General features: G+C 43.6%; 1 protein-coding gene across 3 annotated transcripts; it reads left to right on the plus strand.

Moving 5' to 3' along the window:
- Positions 1–10,548: 10,548 nt before the first annotated feature.
- On the plus strand, positions 10,549–18,480 carry LOC123077697 (MADS-box transcription factor 3). 3 transcript variants are annotated; one of them, XM_044499997.1, is made up of 10 exons: positions 10,549–10,736; positions 11,074–11,351; positions 15,899–15,980; positions 16,932–16,993; positions 17,088–17,190; positions 17,422–17,463; positions 17,556–17,597; positions 17,718–17,899; positions 18,002–18,058; positions 18,226–18,480. In XM_044499997.1, exons 1-9 carry the CDS (start codon positions 10,722–10,724, stop codon positions 18,018–18,020), a joined length of 825 nt encoding a protein of 274 aa, XP_044355932.1. In that variant the 5' UTR covers positions 10,549–10,721; the 3' UTR covers positions 18,021–18,058; positions 18,226–18,480. The 3 variants fall into 3 exon arrangements, with proteins under 3 accessions (XP_044355932.1, XP_044355933.1, XP_044355934.1); XM_044499998.1 differs by having other exon boundaries at positions 17,091–17,190; XM_044499999.1 differs by lacking the exons at positions 18,002–18,058; positions 18,226–18,480 and having other exon boundaries at positions 17,718–17,903.
- The last annotated feature ends 1,186 nt before the right edge of the window (positions 18,481–19,666 follow it).

The raw sequence follows: 19,666 nt of genomic DNA on the forward strand, positions 1-19,666 counted from the left end.
TCTACCACGTCTAGCGGTTCTTCTTGTGGTAATTAAAACTCACTTTTACTGCCTTTTTATCCGATTGATTCATCATTTTTCACCAAAAGTGGTTTCTCTGGCTACATCGTTAGATCTATCCTGTTCTGCATCTCATAATATGCCTAGTATATTCACTTATGCTTCACATATAGTTAGATTCCTCACTTGTACCTATACTTGGATTCGTACAAACCTGGAACCAACTCCCAACATAAAGTGAATGTCTTCGCACTATGAGGTCAATGTCTTCTAAGCTGATTTATCTTCAAAATCTTTTGAGAATGCATATGACCTCTTCCCCTTCCCGCGCATCTCTAATGCTGTCACATGTACATGTCCGTGGGAGAATCCCTTAGTTCTCATAGTCTGCATTCATTTGCAGAATTCTTACAGCATCACATTAACTCTCCCGAAGCTAGTTCTTGTCTGACCAGCAGACGGAAGACTTTGACAGTTTTAAAGCCATTCAGTCTGAACTTCATGGCCACAGAAAAGTCTGCAAGGAAGGGCGGCAGGCAGCGTCGTGGGGGAACATCAAGGGATTTTCCACCAGATCTCTATGAGATGTACAAAACTGATCCAGAAGAGGATTATAATCAGCGCAAAACTCGAATCCAGTGGATTCGAAGATATTGGGCCGAGCAATGGTTCAAATACAGATTCGTGACCCAGGAGTATGCTGAGAAGAATGCCATCAAGAGTCCTTGGGGGGATATTCTCTTTCGAAATCTTCAACCCAAGAACAGAGCTGAAGCTATTGCTCAGGGTTTCTACCCCTGTATGGTCCATGGACCACAGCCTGCCAATGCCGACCCATCATCATTGCTGTGGTGTCGTGACGATAATCTTTTCAAGCGCAACTTTCAGACTGCAAAGGCATCGGCCAAAGAGAACAAGAAATCGCTGGGAATAGACTTAAACCCGGTCCTTCTGCTCCTCGGGCTGATGGCACACGTGATGCCAATCCCAATGTTATCGGGCCCTTCAACAACTTTGATGGTCTCCTCTCCTACATCGCCGCGCAGAGAGCCACAGTGGATCAATCTGCAGATGACGTTGATTCTGATGAAGCGCCTGCTCCGCCAAAACCACTGAAGCAGAAGAAACCCAAGGCTTCAAAGCCCTCCACTGCACCAAGAGCTTCGCGTGCGAAGCCTCTGGCCACTGCTCCTCCTGCACCAAGTGTGCATTCTGAAGATCTTTCTCGCATCTCCAAGACAGAGAAGAAGAAGAAGCCTATGCAAGTTTCTGGTCAAGAACTGACCCCAGCTGCCGTTCTGAGAAATGAGAACGAAGCCATTGATTTGTCAAGTGATGACGACCTTGGCGACGATGCTCTCGAGCTGCTAATAAAGAGCAAGCAAGAGGCGGAAATCTTCAACGATCTTCCCCTCTTTGATGTGGACATCCTGAACAAGTTCATTGATGAGTGGTTTGATAGCCCAAACCTCAGTTTTGATGATCTTCAACTTCCTGTTGGCCTCGACGACTCATTCCATGGAGCCATTGCTCCTGAGCTAGCTCTTTCTCAGAGAATTGTTGAACTAAAGAACAAAATTGACTATGAAAAAGCCCAGTTCAAGAAGCATATGGCCAAGCTCAGTGTGACTGATGTCAAAAACTTCAAGCAAATGATGCATGAACTCAAGGAGGCGTTTCACAAGAAACGTGACGAAGCTAAAGGTTCACGTGAGCGCATGAAACTCCTCGCTGCCAAATGTGTTCAAGCTTACAATGAAGCCGAGAAGCGCAAGGCACTTGGGCGTCCCGGCATCGACCCCAAGATGGCTGCCAAGAAGAAGAAGAAGCCTGTTGTGGACCAAGCTGAAGTATCCAGGCGGGAAGAACCTCGCATTGTCTTCCCCGCTAGTATGACAGGCATGAAGCCAAAGGTCCCCACAGTAGCTTCAGAACTCACGAAAACAAGGACAACCGAAGCCGAAGCCAGAAAGCGCAAGTCCAAGAACACCACTGATGATGCTCCACCAACCAAGAAGAGAAAACTAAGATGAAAGATCGGGCTGCTCCCTCAGAGCCCCTAGTAGTCGAGCCAATCTCAGTTGCTCGTCCTGCGTCCACACACCAAGAGCGTCGGTTGATAGTTCACGAGCCTGCTACCACAGAGGCTCCTGAAGCTCAAGAAGATCCAGCTGTTGACCACACCGCAGCTGAAGACATTGGTCTCCAAGACAATGTAGATGATGATGAAGTCCTTCCTCAGATCGAGCACCCAACGGCATCATCGCCTGTTCACACGAACAACAAACTCATCAGCATTGGTCGTCCTTTGACGCCAATTGCTCAGGATGATTCATGGGCTGATCACCCTCAAGACTCCCCCCGTCAAGCAGATTCACCATGCACTCCCCCAACTCAAGTCACCACTCTGGTGCTTGACGATGAAGACTTTGTGGCCCAGACAACTCCATCTCCACAAGTGTCGCCAGCGTTTCGCAGGCTTCGCAAAGGACCAAGGCCACAAGTCACTCTTTCGAGTGTTCCAGAAGGAGAAGAGGACCACTCATTATCACACCAAGTATTTCCTGAAGCCTCTCCAACTACGAACATCTCTGAGTCTAAAGCCAAAGCTGCTGACGACATTCCGGCTGCATCAGCCGATGAACAAGAAGAACCCCGTCAAGAAGAACGTGTTGCTACACCCCCGTCCAACCAAGAAGTTGTTCTCGAGGAGAACGTGTCCGACCCTCCAGCTACTCAAGTGGAGGTTGATAACATTGAGGCGGCCACCAACACCAATACTGAAGCCAATGACGTTGTCATGGCTGAAGCCAATGTGGCACCAGAAGTTAATGTGGTGCCAGTAGTAAATGCACCTGAAGCCAATCTGCAGCCTGAAGCTAATGCAAATGCCACTGCTCTTGTACCACCTCCAAGACCATACACCATTGAGCAAGCATTTGATCATGGTCAGCTGGTTATGTCCGATGGCCCATTCTGGTTCCTCCACCTGCTGCAGGTCCACAATTTGACTATCATGTAGAGCACATGCCTCAGGTCCAGAAGCCTAAACAAAGGTTGCCAAGGTTTCCAGGTACTGCAACTTCACCAGGCTCTTTCAATGTGAATGGCTTCATTGCACACAACACCTTCTTTGACAGCGACAAGAACCCATACTCAAGGCCAAGAATTTCATCTGATCGGTTCTGGAGCTATCAGCAGCGCAGTTACTACTCTTGTGTCCTTTATGATCAAGGGCGCATCTTTCCCCATATGCGTCTAGACTGTGAAGCTATTGCTGGACTGCCCTGCTTAGAAGAAGCCCTTGACTATTTCCGGGATGCTGGTCTGCTGAAATTTGTGACTGACAAAGAGCACTAGAATGAAGAGCTTCTACTACAATTCTATGCCACCCTCCACATTCGCGGCTACAACAGGGATCCAAAGACATGGATCCTTGAGTGATGACAGGCAATGTTCATCACGAAGCCAAAGCTCTTGACATTATTGAGCTCACTGGTCTGCCCACTCCAGGTGAACTATATGAACCTGGTTGTCAGCTTCACCGCAATGCTTTGGAGAGCATCTTCCAGAAGTCTGAGCCCAACATTAGCCAAATGCTGAGCATGATGAAGCCACTGCCACGCGATGCTGAATATCCACGGGAATTCTTTGTTGACGACCTAGAGTATCTGCCCCGCACTATTTATCATATCATCAGGCGAACTCTATGGCCTGTCAAGGGATATTCCTCTGCAGCGAAGCTTCAAGGAGCAATGAAGACATTGGTCTTCTATATCTTCAATGGCATCAGTTTCAATGCTCAAGACTTCTTCATCAGGCAATTGGCTGCATCTGGCTCTGATCTTTTTGGATTGAAATTCTATGCTCCATGGGTTATGCGCCTTATCAAGCTTCACTCTACAGTCAACTATCAGCTGTCTACGCGCAACCATCTGATATTCTTGCCAGAGGTTGATATGTCTGTCGAAGCCATCTACCGAGAGCCTGCCAAGGAGCCTATTTATCTTCACAATGCTGATCACCAAAGCTTCACTCAGCCCATTGAAGGAGTTCTGGCTGCCACTCGTGTTTATCCTTTGGCTGGCAATACACGTGCACCTCATCGTGCCCAGACGGAAGCCACTGAAAGCACAATAGCTCAAAGGCCTCGAAAGCGTTCTCGTGTTCTCAATGACCGAGAGCTTCTCGTTGCCTTGCATCAAAAGCAAGATAAGCATCACTACTGGCTGAAGCGTCAGATGCAAAGCCTCTTGGTGGACGTCAACCGCATTCGCAACCTTGCCACCAAGAATGCATTTGTCACTCACGAAACCTGTCGGAGGTCATGGAAGAGTCTGACATTGCTCAGTGCTGAAGCTGATCTTCAAGACGATGGCTTCACCAAAAGATTCAAGTTTGATTCCACTCCTCCCAGGAATGCTGTCCTGCGTCAGACTTCCTCACTTGAAGACTCTGACTATTCATCCTTAGCTGCAACTGTTAATGCCAGGGTCATTGATGACGAAGATGATGCTACTTAACCACCTCCAACTTCGGCGCGTATCGACACTGCACCAAGTTCTTCTGCACCACCGAACCTCAACGACGACCCTGCTGCTTCACCTACTCCTCATGGGAATGAGTAGAGGCTCTATTTATTCACACCTTTTTGGTCCTTACTGACAAAAGGGGGAGAAGCATATGAGTTGATAGTCTTCAAGAGGGTCCATATGGGTGGTTGCTTTATATTTGCCAAGTGTTTACAACTCTCGCTTTTGATACTTTTGGTTCTTTGAGTTGTAACACTTAAACTTGATGGTCGTCTGCTACCTTTCTATCAACTATGTGGTGTGATGATAAATTCCGCATGTGCGATGATAAATTCCGCATGAAGTCATTTTGCAGACGTCCATTTTTCATTATGCATGTCATTATCTTTGTTATATCCTTTTCATGCATGATGAATTGTCTTCATAAGTTGAAGAGGATCTCCACAAGTACAACCTGCCATGTGCATTTGCATTCCAAAAGCAAAATACTTATATGCATATCTTCAGGGGGAGCCTTTTGCTACTTATGAAGACAATACCTTAATCCTTGACAATTTCACATACTTTTATCCCCGTTGAAAACTTCAACCAGTTTGTTATCAATCACCAAAAAGGGGGAGATTGTAAGTGCATCTAGTGCCACCCCTAGTTGGTTTTGGAGTATTGACGACAAACCTGGTTGAGGGACTAATGTGTTTGTGAGAATTGCAGGATAACACAGGTAGTAGTCCCTCATTGATTCGGTTTACCTACCGGAGATGACCCCTAAAAATGCGTGAAGACATTGAAGCCAATGGTGGTATGTGAAGATATTCACAACGAAGATTATGACTCGAGAAGACAATCACGTGAAGACTATGGAGTGCGAAGACATAGTTTAACAGTTTCCTTTTCTTCTTTGTTGAGTCATAGGAACCACCGTACTGTTAAGTGGGGTCCAAGTGAACAAAGTCAGAGTGACTGAAGTGATGCTCAACCAAATCCTAAGTCTTCGAGCCAAGACAATGAGAGCAAATCTTATCCAGAGCTACATGAGTTAGCTTTACTTGTAGCCCAAGTTAAGCTGCCGCGTGTGTTTGAAATCTGACCGTTGGAACACGTGTCAGTTCCTTAGTGACTCAGGGTCATTTCGGACAAATCAGGTCAGGTTGCCTAGTGGCTATAAATAGCCCACCCCTACACCATAAATTGGTGGCTGCTCAGAGTTAGTGCACGGCTTTTGTCGTTTGAGAGCAACCCACCTCTGAAGCTTTTGAGAAAGAGAAATCCTTGCGAGGACAAAGCCCAAACACCCAGAGCCAAAGAGTGTTAGGCATCACTGAAGTCTTTCTGTCTGCGTGACCTGAAGACTTGTTACACTTGAGGACTGTGAATCCTCCAGCCCGTTAGGCGTCGTGTTCTGAGCATCCAAGAGTCATTGTGGATCGCCGGTGAACGAAGTCTGTGAAGGTTTGGAAGTCTACCTTGAAGACTTACCAGAGTGATTGGGCGAGGACTGGGTGTCCTTAGCTCAAGGGGATTAAGTTGAAGACGCGGTCTTCTGAGTTAAATCTCAGCCTCCCTAACCAGACGTACAGTTGTCACAGTAACTGGAACTGGTCCAACAAATCCTTGTCCTCACCAAGCGACTGGTTCTATCTTCTTCCTCTCTTTACTTACAGTTTGTCTTCGTGAAGTCATTGCCTGCCTGTGCTACCTGTTTGACTTCACTGTGTGACTTCTATTGTTGTTTGGCTTCATACTATCTTCCTCCCTGATCATTACTACTTAGCTGCTATTAGTCTTCGTGCTTTCACTTCATTGAATACTCGACTATGGCTTGCCTAGTGTAGTCTACCTTCCGCTGCATGTTATTAGGTTCATTTCTATTGTTTGTCTTCGAAACTTCCATGTTTTGAAGACTTTCATAAAATCGCCTATTCACCCCCCTCTAGTCGATAACAGGCACTTTCACTTGGCCAGGTGTTCTTCCACCCTTCAGGAAAACCAAGTACCATCTGAACGAGTTCTCTGGTAGGAACTATCCTAAGACCCATTGGGAACTGTTCAATCCCACATACTCCAGCCTTAGGGTAACAGTTGAGAGGGTATTTGGAGCGCTGAAGAATAGGTTTAAGATCCTGGATCAAAAGCCATTCCGCCCTTACCCTACCAGGTCAAGCTTGTTCTTGCATGTCGTATCATTCACAACTGGATCCTGCAATGGGGAATTGATGAACTTGTGCCGGAGAAGGAAAATGTGATGCATGATGAGGTAATCAGCTCCGGCCATGGTGTGAAGGCGTTTGACAATAAAGCGTCGAAGAACAAAAAGTTGGAGTGAGCTCAGGCAATGTGGGATAATAGAGGTCATACAAGGATCTGAAGAAGAAGAAGAAGAAGAAGAAGAAGAAGAAGAAGAAGAAGAAGAAGAAGAAGAAGAAGAAGAAGAAGAAGAAGAGGCAGCAACACAAGAGAAGAAGAAGTAGCACAGCAGCAGCAGAAGAAGAGGAAGAGGAAGAGGATGAACTTCCACCTAGTTAGCATCGTTGAACTTTCCCCTATTCAACCATATTGGCTCTTAATAACTTATACTATCATTTGCTAGTAGGTAGGATAAACTGTGATTTGTTTCCTAGCTAGGACAACACAATGTTTAGTTTGTTTTGGTGAGGTCACCACTAATGAGAAGTGATGATCACATCTTTAGCCGTTTGCAACCAAACAACATGTTTGTCTAACAACAACGACGCAGGCAACCAAACAACATGCTAACTAATTGCTCCCATCATTAGAAGCCTAATGTAGGCAACCAAACTACATGCAAATATTGGTTCTTAGCCTGCATTAGCTCAAACAGGCCAAACCAGAACAAGTATGCAAAATGCTCTAAAACAAAGATGTGAACCAAACACATCCTAACAATTGCATGAAGTATGCACCAGCCAGCTATATACAACGTCTCGGCCAGTTGTTTACAACGTTTGGTGGCACTCGCAACCGGGGTTTCCAGCTACCTATCATGCGTGTTCTTCAACTATTATGCATGCCCGCGCCTACCCAACATCAGGCTCCTATAATGGGAGGCAACATCTGGTGCCACTCCCAAGCAGAGTCTCCAACTATCAAAGCTATTCATAGGCGAGGAAAAAAACACGCAAGCAAGTTCTCCAACTAAGTCCATAATTACAGCATCAACAATCATTTTTTTGGAACAAAGGGTGAATTTTATTGGCTAGAGATGGAGCACCGAAAGGATACAATTAACCAGACTGAGCACGCAGGCCGCCTGTGCATAGCTAGGAGTTGCACACATCCAATATCAACACACGCATAAAAAAAACACAGACAAATAATAAAGTCATATGAGACCAAAGCTATGCGTACGTGAGGAAAGAAAAAAAACACGTCGACAAATAGCCGTCACTTTTTATGCAGTTATCAATCAAGTCGCGGCAATCACATGCAATCTTTAATTGCTGCCTAATTACGCATGCGTACAAGTTAACCCGAGAAACTTCGGATATGTTAGTTAGGTGGAACATACAGGTAAGCCCAAACCTATGTTTCATGGGCACCTGTTATCAATATATAGCACGGATGTGTGCACAGGTCAACCACCTCATCTCCAATGGTTGATTGGACGTCCAGGTTTCTTGTCACCGTGGTTCAATCAGATCTTTTCAGTCCTTCTGTCCAATGCCAAATGTAGAAGGACAACCTTTTCTGATTACACTTCCAAGTAAGCTCATCTGTTCCAATACTTGTCCCACATCGAATTGTTTTTCTTGTTCTTGTCTTGCTGTTCTAATTAAGCTGGAGATATTCTAATATGCTTTGAAATCCAAGGATTGAACTTCAGAAATTAATCGTGTAAATTAATCGACTAGACATAAATTAGGTGCCATTGATTTGTGTTAATTTTATATATTGATTTTATGGCTTCATTGTCAAATACAGCAACGAAGGATCTAGTAGCTTGAGATTGTGGCAAGAATTCTTGCAAAAACAAAATCGCAGTCTGCTTTTTTGCTGAATACTAGTCCTTGGCCACTTGTCTAACTGTCTTCGTGTCTTCGTGTACACTTTCTCCTTATGCATACCCAGGAAAGGTAGCTCTACAGAAAAGTAGGCAGACAACAGCGCCCAAAGAAGCCATGCTTACAATTCCACAACTTCTCCAACAAAATGCATTCTTGCTTCATTAACGAAATCAGAAAAATGTTATCTTCTGAGAGTACTACTGTACCTTAGAAGCAAAGATCTTCACCAAACCTCACTACAATTTTGCGCACCATAGTACACACATAAGTATCACAAATTAAAGATGACATGCACAAACCACCCCGACTTTCAACAAGTAGTAGAGGACTAGATAGATCATTGGTGGTGAATAAGACGCCGGTGCATTACAGTGTGGGCAGGAAGCATATGATGATCCATCGATCACATTATGTGGGGAGATGGTGTTGGGCAGCAAGCAAACTAGCTAGGGCCCCATGTATGAGTGGGGCAACTGAATGGAGCACTGAGTAAATAGGGAGGTTGCTGGGTTATACATCTCTGCATCCTGTGTGACAAACTGAAATGGAACAGTGCTTGTGCGGTGTCACATGGGGATAGGGCACGCATTGACTTGTGTCCATGTCTCTCCACACTGACAAATAAAAAAATTGTTAGTCATGGCACATTAGCACACAAAGTAGAACAATTAATATGGTCAATTGGACCAAAACTCGGCAAACATGAGCACGGTCGAGTGTTATATCGAGCTTTTGGCATATAACGTCAGATTTTTAGGCATGGTAAATCGGAAGTTTTTCATGGCAATTTATGTTGACGCGAGGATGATAAATTTAGCTGTCAGCGAAAAATGAACTGAGGCGGATTTGCCATGCTCACCCACTAAACTTGCCACCCCTCGACGAACATAATTTGCCATAAAAAAAGTTTGATTTGTCATGTCTAAAAATCTCACGTTCCCTGGATATTTGGGTCCTTTAAAAAAGAAAAAAAATACGTTTTGCCACCAGATGACACTCACTAAACTTGGGCGTACCATCACCATGTCGTCCTGCGGTGGGTAGGGACACGTGGCATTGGCTTTGCCGAGTGTCACCATTAGTCGAGTGTCATACCCAGAGTTAGTGGAGTGCCTTGTCTTTGCTGCTGAGTGCCCTATCCATGGTTTGCCGAGTGTGGTCGCCTCACAGAGTGCTTCTGTTAGCACTCGGTTTAGGCGATCCTTTGCCGAGTGCCCGATGGAAAGCACCCGGCAAATACCACGCACACCATTGACATAGTCATCGATCTCACTAGTGTACCAAACTAAGTGCAAGCTGTTTTTCAGAAGAATTGAACAAATCATATCCATGAGTTTTCTCTCAAATCACATACATGGATATGTGAAAGGAAGAAAGCAAAAAAAAAATACAAGTTTTTTGTGCCCCTAACGGTCTTGGGGTCTTAGGAGGTACTCCCTCTGTCCTGTGTACTGTCAAAAACGCTCTTATATTATGGGACGGAGGGAATATTAAAAAACGTCTTACATTTTGAGACAGGAAGTACTAATTAACAAGTGTGTACCTCAAATTTACGAAAAATTCCCAAGACCATTTTCGAAGCAAATTACATTTTCGAAAAGATTTCCACTATAATGAGGCTCTCGAGGCTGAACTTCAAGCGATGGCGGAGGGGCTCAAGCTGGCGGCGGAGCATTCTTCGGCTACAATCCTCATTCAGTCGGATTGTGCAGTGGCACTCAAGGCGCTTTCAGATGATTCTCTAGAAAGGTCAACGTACGGCCAGCTGGTTAGTGATATTAAGTACTACATGAATGGTAGGATTGTTATTCCTGTTAAAATTGTTCGTGAACAGAACAGAGTTACAGAGTTACATGCCGATGTAAATAGTGTGGATATGGACAAGCTTAGAGGAGGGAAGGCAGGAATTAGTAAACCTAAAAAGGGTTATAAAGTGAAGTTAGAAGAAACAAACACCAAGAGCCATAAGAATTTGCCACATCGTCTCCTAACTGCATATCTTCCCCCCTCTTCCCTCCCTCCCCACCACCTCCCTTTAATACCTCTCCTCCTTCTCCTCGTCCTGCCTATCCCACACTGCATTCCTCTTTTCCTCTCTGGATCTCTTCCTCCAGCCTGCTAGCTAGCTCACAGAGGCACGTTGAGAGATCCTCCTGCCGTAGCATCCATGATGAGCATGATGGTAATTTGCTTCTTCTTGGCCATGGTCTTGGGAAATAGCCTCCTTTATTTTTCCTTGCACAATCTGTGTGCATGTATGTTGCGAGTAGAATCTACCTGCACAGCGATGATTTAGCTAGAAAGGGAGATACAGGGCTGAAGATCCCTCTGATCTTTGGAGATCACCACAAATTAAAAAGGAAGAGAAAAATAATCGATGGATCACATCGTTTGTTTCCTTTTGATGATAAAGCTAGATAGGAGGACAAGATGCCATGGGCAGTTCTTGATTTGTTCGATATGTTTCTAGCTTTCCACACTAATTGATTATCTTGGTTTCGCCGTTGCCTTCTTCTCAGGCCGATTTGAGCTGCGGAGCTTCCGGTGTGACCGTGAATGATCATCAGCTGGCCGCTCCGGCTCCGGAGGACTCGGCGGTGGCGGGGAGCGAGAAGATGGGGAGGGGCCGGATCGAGATCAAGCGCATCGAGAACACCACCAACCGGCAGGTCACCTTCTGCAAGCGCCGCAACGGCCTCCTGAAGAAGGCGTACGAGCTCTCGGTGCTCTGCGACGCCGAAGTGGCCCTCATCGTCTTCTCCAGCCGCGGCCGACTCTACGAGTACTCCAACAACAGGTACGGCCACGGCCAACTGTCATCTCCCCCTCAGCTCTCTCAGGTTACAAGTTAGTACATACACAAGTATGGATGGATGTATGCATACATGGCATATATTCATAGCACCAAGAAAGGCATGCATATGCATAGCATAGCACGCACATACCTCAGATCCTACTACTACTGCCGTGTTTGTGTCTTCTTTTATTATTTCTCTTCTCAGTTTCTTGTCCAAATTGGAGCAAGTTTGCTCCTAGCTTTCTTGGGGCAAAGAGTTGGGAAGGTCAAATGGGAGCTGCATCTTTTGTTACTCCCTTCCGTTATTAACTGTCTTGTTTATTCCGGTGTTGCTGAGGGTGAGGGGGAAAGAAATTGCAGCAGTTTCTTTCTTTTGTGACTGAGGCAAGCATATTGCAGCTTGCTGTGGTGGTTCTTTGCTGCTTTCCTTTGTGCTCCTGTGAGGTGAGCTAGATGTGTAGATAGATCTAGGACAGTGCTTGCTCTGTGTGGTATGTATGTGCGTGTGTACATGCCCTGAGCCTTTCTCTTTCTTGTGACTGTGCGAGTTAGGGAGAACATGGTGGTCCTGCCCTTTCCTTGCTCCATTTATCATGTTCCTTTCTCCACTCACTGCTTCTGCCTCTGTGGGTGTGTGTGTTTGTGGGAGGGGAAGGGAGGTCTGCTTTGGTAGTCGTAGTAGATCTCTCACACCTCATGATCACAAAGATCACAGGGCATCCATCCATCCTCGGGCTCCCTGCTTCTTCCTCTTTCCCTTTGGTACCTTTGCTTATGTGTGGAGAGAAGCAGATCTAGGTATGAGTTTTTTTGGGGTCCTTTTCTTTACTGGTTAGTGTAGTACATGTATGATGTTATCATGTACTCGTATGTGTCATTGTTAGTGTATGTGTGTTTGATGAGGTAATAAGGTAGCAGGGAGAGATGAAGGAACTGGTAAAACACTTCTTCCTCTCTTTCCAGATCCCAACTAATGAGTTGCTAGGGTTAGGGCTTCGTACCATGTGGCTCTTTCTCTCCCTCTCTCATGAGAGCACTTGATTCCTGACACCACCACTGCTCATTTGTTTCGGGGGGACACCACCACTGTACTTTCAAGAGGAAATAGCAGTGAGGAACGAATAAAGAAACAGCCACGAAGAGGAAATTTTGCAGGAAAGTAGAAGGGTATATATGTGTGAGTTTTGATATTGCTGAAAGGAGTCTTACACAAGAGAAAGACTACTCTAGAATCCATAGATAGCTTTCCTTGTGTATGGCTCAAAACAGAAAATGTAATATCTTTGCAATTACCTAATGTCCACACATGCATATCTTAAATAAATTTACCAAATTTAAGCATCTTTTGCAGTTGTATACTTACGTACATGCTAAAATAATTATGATTATATGTGCAAATATATGTTTTCTTGTATTTTCAAAAAACGGTTTGTTGCATTTGCTAAGAACAAATACACTAAATTTCTATTTCAATAATCAGCCCAATGCTAGAAACGTGCCCAATGCTAATGCATGCATGCATGCATTCTCACTATTATTGAGCAGCAATGAAAACCAAATCGTTTTAGCTGACTTTGTAGTACTATATATAGCAAGAGATATTATCAAAAAAATAGCAAGAGATAAAATAAAGATTGAAAGAAATCACGAATTAATTAGTTTAATGCAGTTTCATTTTATGTGGAAGAAAAATGTTAAATGGCCAGTATGGTTGGTATGTTGTAGATGACGTGCAGATTTTTATTTAAAATAGGAAAATTGTTGTCATGTTCAGAAATTCAAAAATGAATTGAATATTTTCATGAATAATAAAGTTAATACATAAGTAAAGAAAATCTAGCAGCAGCCATTTCTCTCTTTACATCCACAAAAATCAGTAAGTCCATATAGAGGAGTTGTTATATTGTTTTTTCTGAACATGGTAATAAGAGACCCTCCTACCGTTGAGTGACACGTGGCCATGCATGCACTGGCGCAGCGGCTGAGAAATAAACACTCAAAAACAAAGTCTGGCCTTTTTTGGTAGAAAGAAAAACGCTGGATTTGTTCTGTTGCTGGTGTGTGTACCTGGTGCTTGGGTGCCAGCCAATGGCATACTAGGCAACAGTAGCACGCACAGTACGTCTGCTGCGCTGGGCATGCGGTGTGTATTGGGAGTGAGGAAAGCTGGTGACCTGGTCAGAATGGTTAATAAGGACCTGGGGGGAGTGGGTAAAAGCTTGCGTTGTGTTGCTGCCCCAGTTTGCCCGTTGGGTAAAACGAGCCAACCTGTTGTGTTCCTGCCCAATCAATCATGTGAAATCCTGTGCCCAAGCACACCTGTCACTGTGCGGATGGCCGCCCAATAGCGTCCTCGACGATGCTAAGGTTCCATCTCTTTGGTGAGTGGAACATATGAAATGCATTTGACCAGGGCTGACTGTCCCTTGTGAATGTGATGTGACATTTATTTGACTTGCTTAATGATGTTATGTTGGGAAGTAGGGTTAAGATAATAATACTAATATGCTTGATATGGCTGTCAGTCTTGTTGTACGCAGAAATTGGCATTTTTGTTGTGTTTGCATGGAAAAGAGTATAGAAATGTGGTGATAAGACGTTAGCTACCGTCAAATCTTCAGTACCATGAGGCCAAAGATCTCTCAAAATATCTTATGGAAACCTTATGGGATATCGATCTCTGGTATCCACTCATGCATTACTTCCTAGTTAGGATACTGCATCTGTCTATTCTGTTTTAAAATAAGCTAGTAAAATGGTTTTTCCTGGTTTACTAAAACTGGAATTGGATTTTTGTGTTAATTACTAACCATGAGGTGGAATTGTGCATTTTCCTGGTTTATTAGTGGAATATTGTAAGCTTGTTCTTTACATAGGCAGGCATCTGCTTGTAACGTAAGGATACCATATGGTATGGAAAACATTCTTATTAATTAACCAAAGTGCTGAGAAGCTGACTGAAGTAGGGTCGTTGTTTGTCTGAATATTCACCATAACTTAATACAATATCTTTTTTTATTACCATAAATATTCAGGTCATATCTTTTTGAGAAAATGAGCAGAAAGAATATGTTCAAGAAGCTTAATTAGGCGCACATTTCATTTTCTTCTTAAGTACTCTCCGAAAGTACATACTTGTACGCATCAGATTTATAGGTTTGGTCCTGATTTATTCTCTATGTAGAAGCACTAATAAAATGCGTACACGCCCAAAAAAACGCGTACACAAAATTAGTATGTGACCTTTTCCTTCTGAGAGTCAAAACAATTGGTAGTTAATTAACATACACGCACATTTGCATATATCTTCTGAAAAAAGGGTGAGGAAGAGAAAACATGGTTTTCATTTTAGATCAGGCAGCATTAAAGAGTGTCATCAAATAAAGTCATTCATGCTGAAATGTTCCGTAAAACAAGAAATAAGCTATACCTTATAAGCGTGCCAAATTTTGACATCCTAAGATTTTTTTTCTTAATAATGTAGATCAGCTTCTTGTTTGATTTATGTTTATGATAATATATCAGCACTGATTTTTTGTAACCATTTTACTTTGCTTTTTCTTTCGGAAAGGGGGCTAACGTTTACACAGGGCCTGTGACGAACTGACAATGCACCAATGTCTGTGCTCTCTTTAGTTTTCTTTAAGGGGACCTTGGGGTTCACAAGGATATAATTTGATTTACATATAAGAATCAAATGACTGCATTTACAATGTTTAAATTATATTCATTTATGAATTATATTCATATACGGGAAAGAAGAACTTGTCAGTGTGTAATTAATTACTCAGTGATGATTTTAATATAATTAACCCATAGTAAAATATATGGGTTAACCATGCTGCGGGACATCATATCACATTATACAATAGGATGTGGATATCCCCAACCCACCCATCTAAAACACTAAGAATGTGCTGTACGGGAAAGCAAGCATAAAATGTATGGATGCATGACAGAACACACATCACCTACTGTTATAGCATAAGCTTGTAACTTCGTATGGGCGATGACAGGAAAAAGCTCATTGGAAAGGGGAACTACTGTCGCAGCTAGACAGGGGTAGCCCTTGCAGCATGGAGAGTTCATTGGCCGGAGAGACTTGTGACAGTACAAGCTTCGGACCAATGTGCCACAGTATGATCTGTAGAGCATAATACAATTCTACTGTAGCATTGGTGTTGTGCCCCGTTCATTTCGAACAATCTTGGGAAATTTGTTTGACTACATAGCTAGTACTACTTCAGGAAGAGGTTCTTCGTTCGTATTATCATTCAGGCCAACTTTTAGTCTTTACACCCATGACAGTCATTAGATGTAAATTGCATACATAATCAACAAAAAAAAATTCGCCGTCTCATGCGACTTGTTCTGGTGATGGTTGTATATAACTGTAGATTATTACTATGGCTGTATTGTTATAAGGAAACAGGTGATACTATAGTTATACCTCGCATACATGTGATTATGCTGCTGCTTAATTTCTATAATTTGCTTCAGAGTGTGCATAAATGTGTGCTAATTAGAGATTGGACGGTTACTTGCAGTGTGAAAGCCACCATTGAGAGGTACAAAAAGGCCAACAGTGATACATCCAACTCTGGCACGGTTGCAGAAGTCAATGCCCAGGTAACATCAAGTCATTCTTTCACTCAACAGCAATTGCTTGAATTGACACCCAAGATGTGATCTGTAAAGTCAACATCACAAGTGTGTGGTCTTTTCAATGCATGTACTCACATTCCATGTTACTGTTCATCAAAGGCACACATGATTTTGTGTGAGCAAAATCTTGTGGCAAGATATCCTGGGCAGACTAGCTAGAGAGTTATGGGCATTGCACACCAGCGGTTATTGCAGTGAAGCAGCCTGAACTCCAGCATCCTCTGTTTGGTTCAATGGATCATTCATCATATTGTCCATTGGATTGTCATAATTTGATGCCAGAAATGCACATGCAATGGATAGGTATTAAACAAAACGAAGATAATTTGTTAAATAATAACAGAAAAGAGACATTCTGAAGTGCATGAAGCTCTATCTGTCTCTGTTTGCAGTTCTTAACTAGGATCAATTAATAACAAAGTTTCCTGAATCCGCGCATGAAATATTGATAAACATAACTTTAGTTAAATGAAGAAGTAACCGAACTATCATCTGATTTCATCCATTTAGGTAGGACTGCTGATTAGCGCTCATTCCCTCTTTAGCTTAATTAGTCTGCAATGGCGATTCTCTGCATATATAGCTGCTGACTGAAGGGACTAATTAGTTCTTGATTTGCAAAACTTGTCAATTTAATTTTAGACATGAAAATCCTGAGAATCCACATTTCACATGATTATATTTTTGCCGGGTAAGGTATATGTCAGCATAAAAATTTAAAATAGGAAATATGAAATGTGCAAATGAAAGATAGCTAGCCCCTGCATGCAACTGACCATTATAATTCCAGTAACGACGTAAATTTGTTTTCATCTAGCTTCTTAATTTGCATATGGATATATACTAGTTATTTCTATTAGTAATAAGATAGCTGGTTACTGACGAATGCTCTCCCCTCATATTGCAAACTTGCAGTACTACCAGCAGGAGTCCTCCAAGCTGCGCCAGCAGATCAGTAGCTTGCAAAACTCAAACAGGTGAACATCTGCCAATCGTATGTTGTGTATATACATGACTTTGCCGAGAAGTTAAATATGTGTGTTCCCAGTCTAACTTGTCTCAAATATCCAGTAGGTCACTGGTGAGGGATTCTGTCAGCACCATGACCCTGAGGGATCTTAAGCAGCTAGAAGGCAGGCTGGAGAAAGGCATAGCCAAGATAAGAGCTAGAAAGGTATGATGCAGCTACGGTGTATGAATCTATGTTGAATGTGTTTAACTTCAACATCATACTTTATCAAAAACTTTTTTTTTGCGGGGATACTTTATCAAAAACTTTAAACATTCATGCTTACTGAATGATTTTTATTCATGAATTTAACTACTTTAGATAATGGACTACGTACTGCTCATATATTTCTTCCTTGGATTAGTTGCTCATCTAATGAACAATGCCTTGATGCAGAATGAGCTGATGTATGCTGAAGTTGAGTATATGCAGAAGAGGGTAAATACAACATATGAATTCCTCTACTGACAGTATTTCTCTTTATGTTTTCAACAACAAATGACATACAGCAACATTTTCTGAAATTGTAGGAAATGGAGCTACATAACGATAACATTTACCTGAGGAGCAAGGTAAATCAGAAATAGCTAGCTTGCTCATCTACCTGAAGAAAAGACTATATATATATATATATATATATATAATTGCCAACATGTAATATTTCTGAGGTGTGAATCTGTGATTTGATGCAGGTGTCTGAGAATGAGAGGGGTCAGCAGCCGATGAACATGATGGCGTCGGGGTCGACGAGCAGCGAATACGATCACATGGTCCCGCCGTTTGATTCCAGAAACTTCCTGCAGGCGAACATCCTGCAGCAGCAGCAGCAGCAGCATTACTCCCAGCAGCTGCAGCCAACTGCCCTTCAGCTCGGGTAAATAGGCAGCGCTCCCCATTATTTCTCTATATGCACCCTTTTCCGTACTCAATTATCCATAGTGTTAATTCACACTTGCTGTGTTTTCTTCCTCTGCAGCCAGCAGTACTTCAACTAGTTTTGCTCCACACGCTGCAGGCAGTTCACACACGCTAGGTAAACATCGATACCAAAGCACTCCATTATTCATTTATTCTTCTCTTGCACATGGGGTTATATAAATGCATCTATATATTTTGGTTACATGCTGAAAAGTTGTTAATTAGTAGTAATACGTAATTACTTGATAGTAATCTGCGGATCCGTGTTTCTACCTCTTGCAGATAATACTGTCGCCGTGCTGTGTGCCTGCAATGTCGTTGCTCTTCTACGGTGGTATAACAGTAGTAACCGGAATTTGTGGATCAGGTGCATGTGGTACTTGTAATGTACTGTATATCTGTACTTGCTCATGAGCAACTAGGTGCTGCTAGTCGATCACCACACAAAGTGGTCAACTTCGGCGTGCACCATTGCGTTGCCTATCTTCCCCATGTATTAATTATTACCAGCAATTTGATTTGTGTACCAAAACTGAATGGACCAAGGAGTGACGAAGGGCTAACTAAAAATCCGCGCACACAAGTAGGAGTGCTTTTGATGTCGCACGGTACTCGTTAGTATCCTCGGTAGGGTGCAGAGCGTGACCGGATGTTCTAGAGGGGATCACACATAGTTTTTTTTACCGAGGTTTGGTCCCTTGTGGTCGAGGTAATATCCTACTTCTGCTTTGTTTTGATTAATGGTGGAAACACCTCATGTGTGTGGTTATAAGTATGAGGTGGTGATTTCTATCGAGGCAATGTTTATCTAAAGATGGATCCCAAACTACCCCTAGCCTCACCTTATAAAGTGAGGAGAGATATCTAGGGTTTACAGTATGAGCTACCCTATCCAGGCAGGTCCATAAGCGCACGCCATCCGGTTAGAAAGCAAACAAAGGCGACCAGGAGACACTAGACAATTGAGCAACCAAATAAAAAAAGACACTATTGCATTGATGCTTTCAGGGTATTTTTTGCCTAACAAAGGCCCTAAAAACCGCTAACTTGACTAAATTAAGCACCAAACTCCTCGCTGTCAGCACCGCTCCCACATGTTGGCCCACCCTTGACATGTGACAACGTCGTCTAGAACAAGGAGAGATATTCGCCACCCGTCATGCCGCGGTGGTGCACATTGGTAGACACATGCACATAACACCAGTTGGCGCCTTCGCGTGAAGTTCCGACAGGCACTCCATGGCGGTCCTTTGTGGCCTGTCAGAGGGCCCCCACTTGGGAAGCTCCGACAGCACTTGTCGTCGGTAGAGGTGTCCATGATGGTGCGATCGATGTGCATGGAGACGCACACAACCCAGTTGACATCGACTATCATTGGATCTGCCTCCACCATTTCCTCAATTAAAATTTTGGACGCGTGCTCCGCCTCCAGCTGCGCCTCTGCTTGGCGGTTCTCCTTTAGGAGTTGGAGGTTATAGTTTTGCTTCGTCAGCAACCGCCGAAGCACAAACACCGGGTGCTCCTCGACTGGTGCCGGCGCTTGATGCGTCTCACCCACCTCCACCAGCATCCTATCGTAACGCTACATGGCCTAAAGCATGCTGGACCTGGACACAGGTGGTTCCACCCGCGCGTGCACGGGCGCAGGGTCCTCTTCCGTCGGCTTGGTCTCCAAGGACACATGATTGACCCAGGTTCAAGCTCTCCCGAGGAGATAAAACCC

This window comes from Triticum aestivum, chromosome 3D (assembly GCF_018294505.1).
Source record: "Triticum aestivum cultivar Chinese Spring chromosome 3D, IWGSC CS RefSeq v2.1, whole genome shotgun sequence".
NCBI classification, from domain to species: Eukaryota; Viridiplantae; Streptophyta; class Magnoliopsida; order Poales; family Poaceae; genus Triticum; species Triticum aestivum.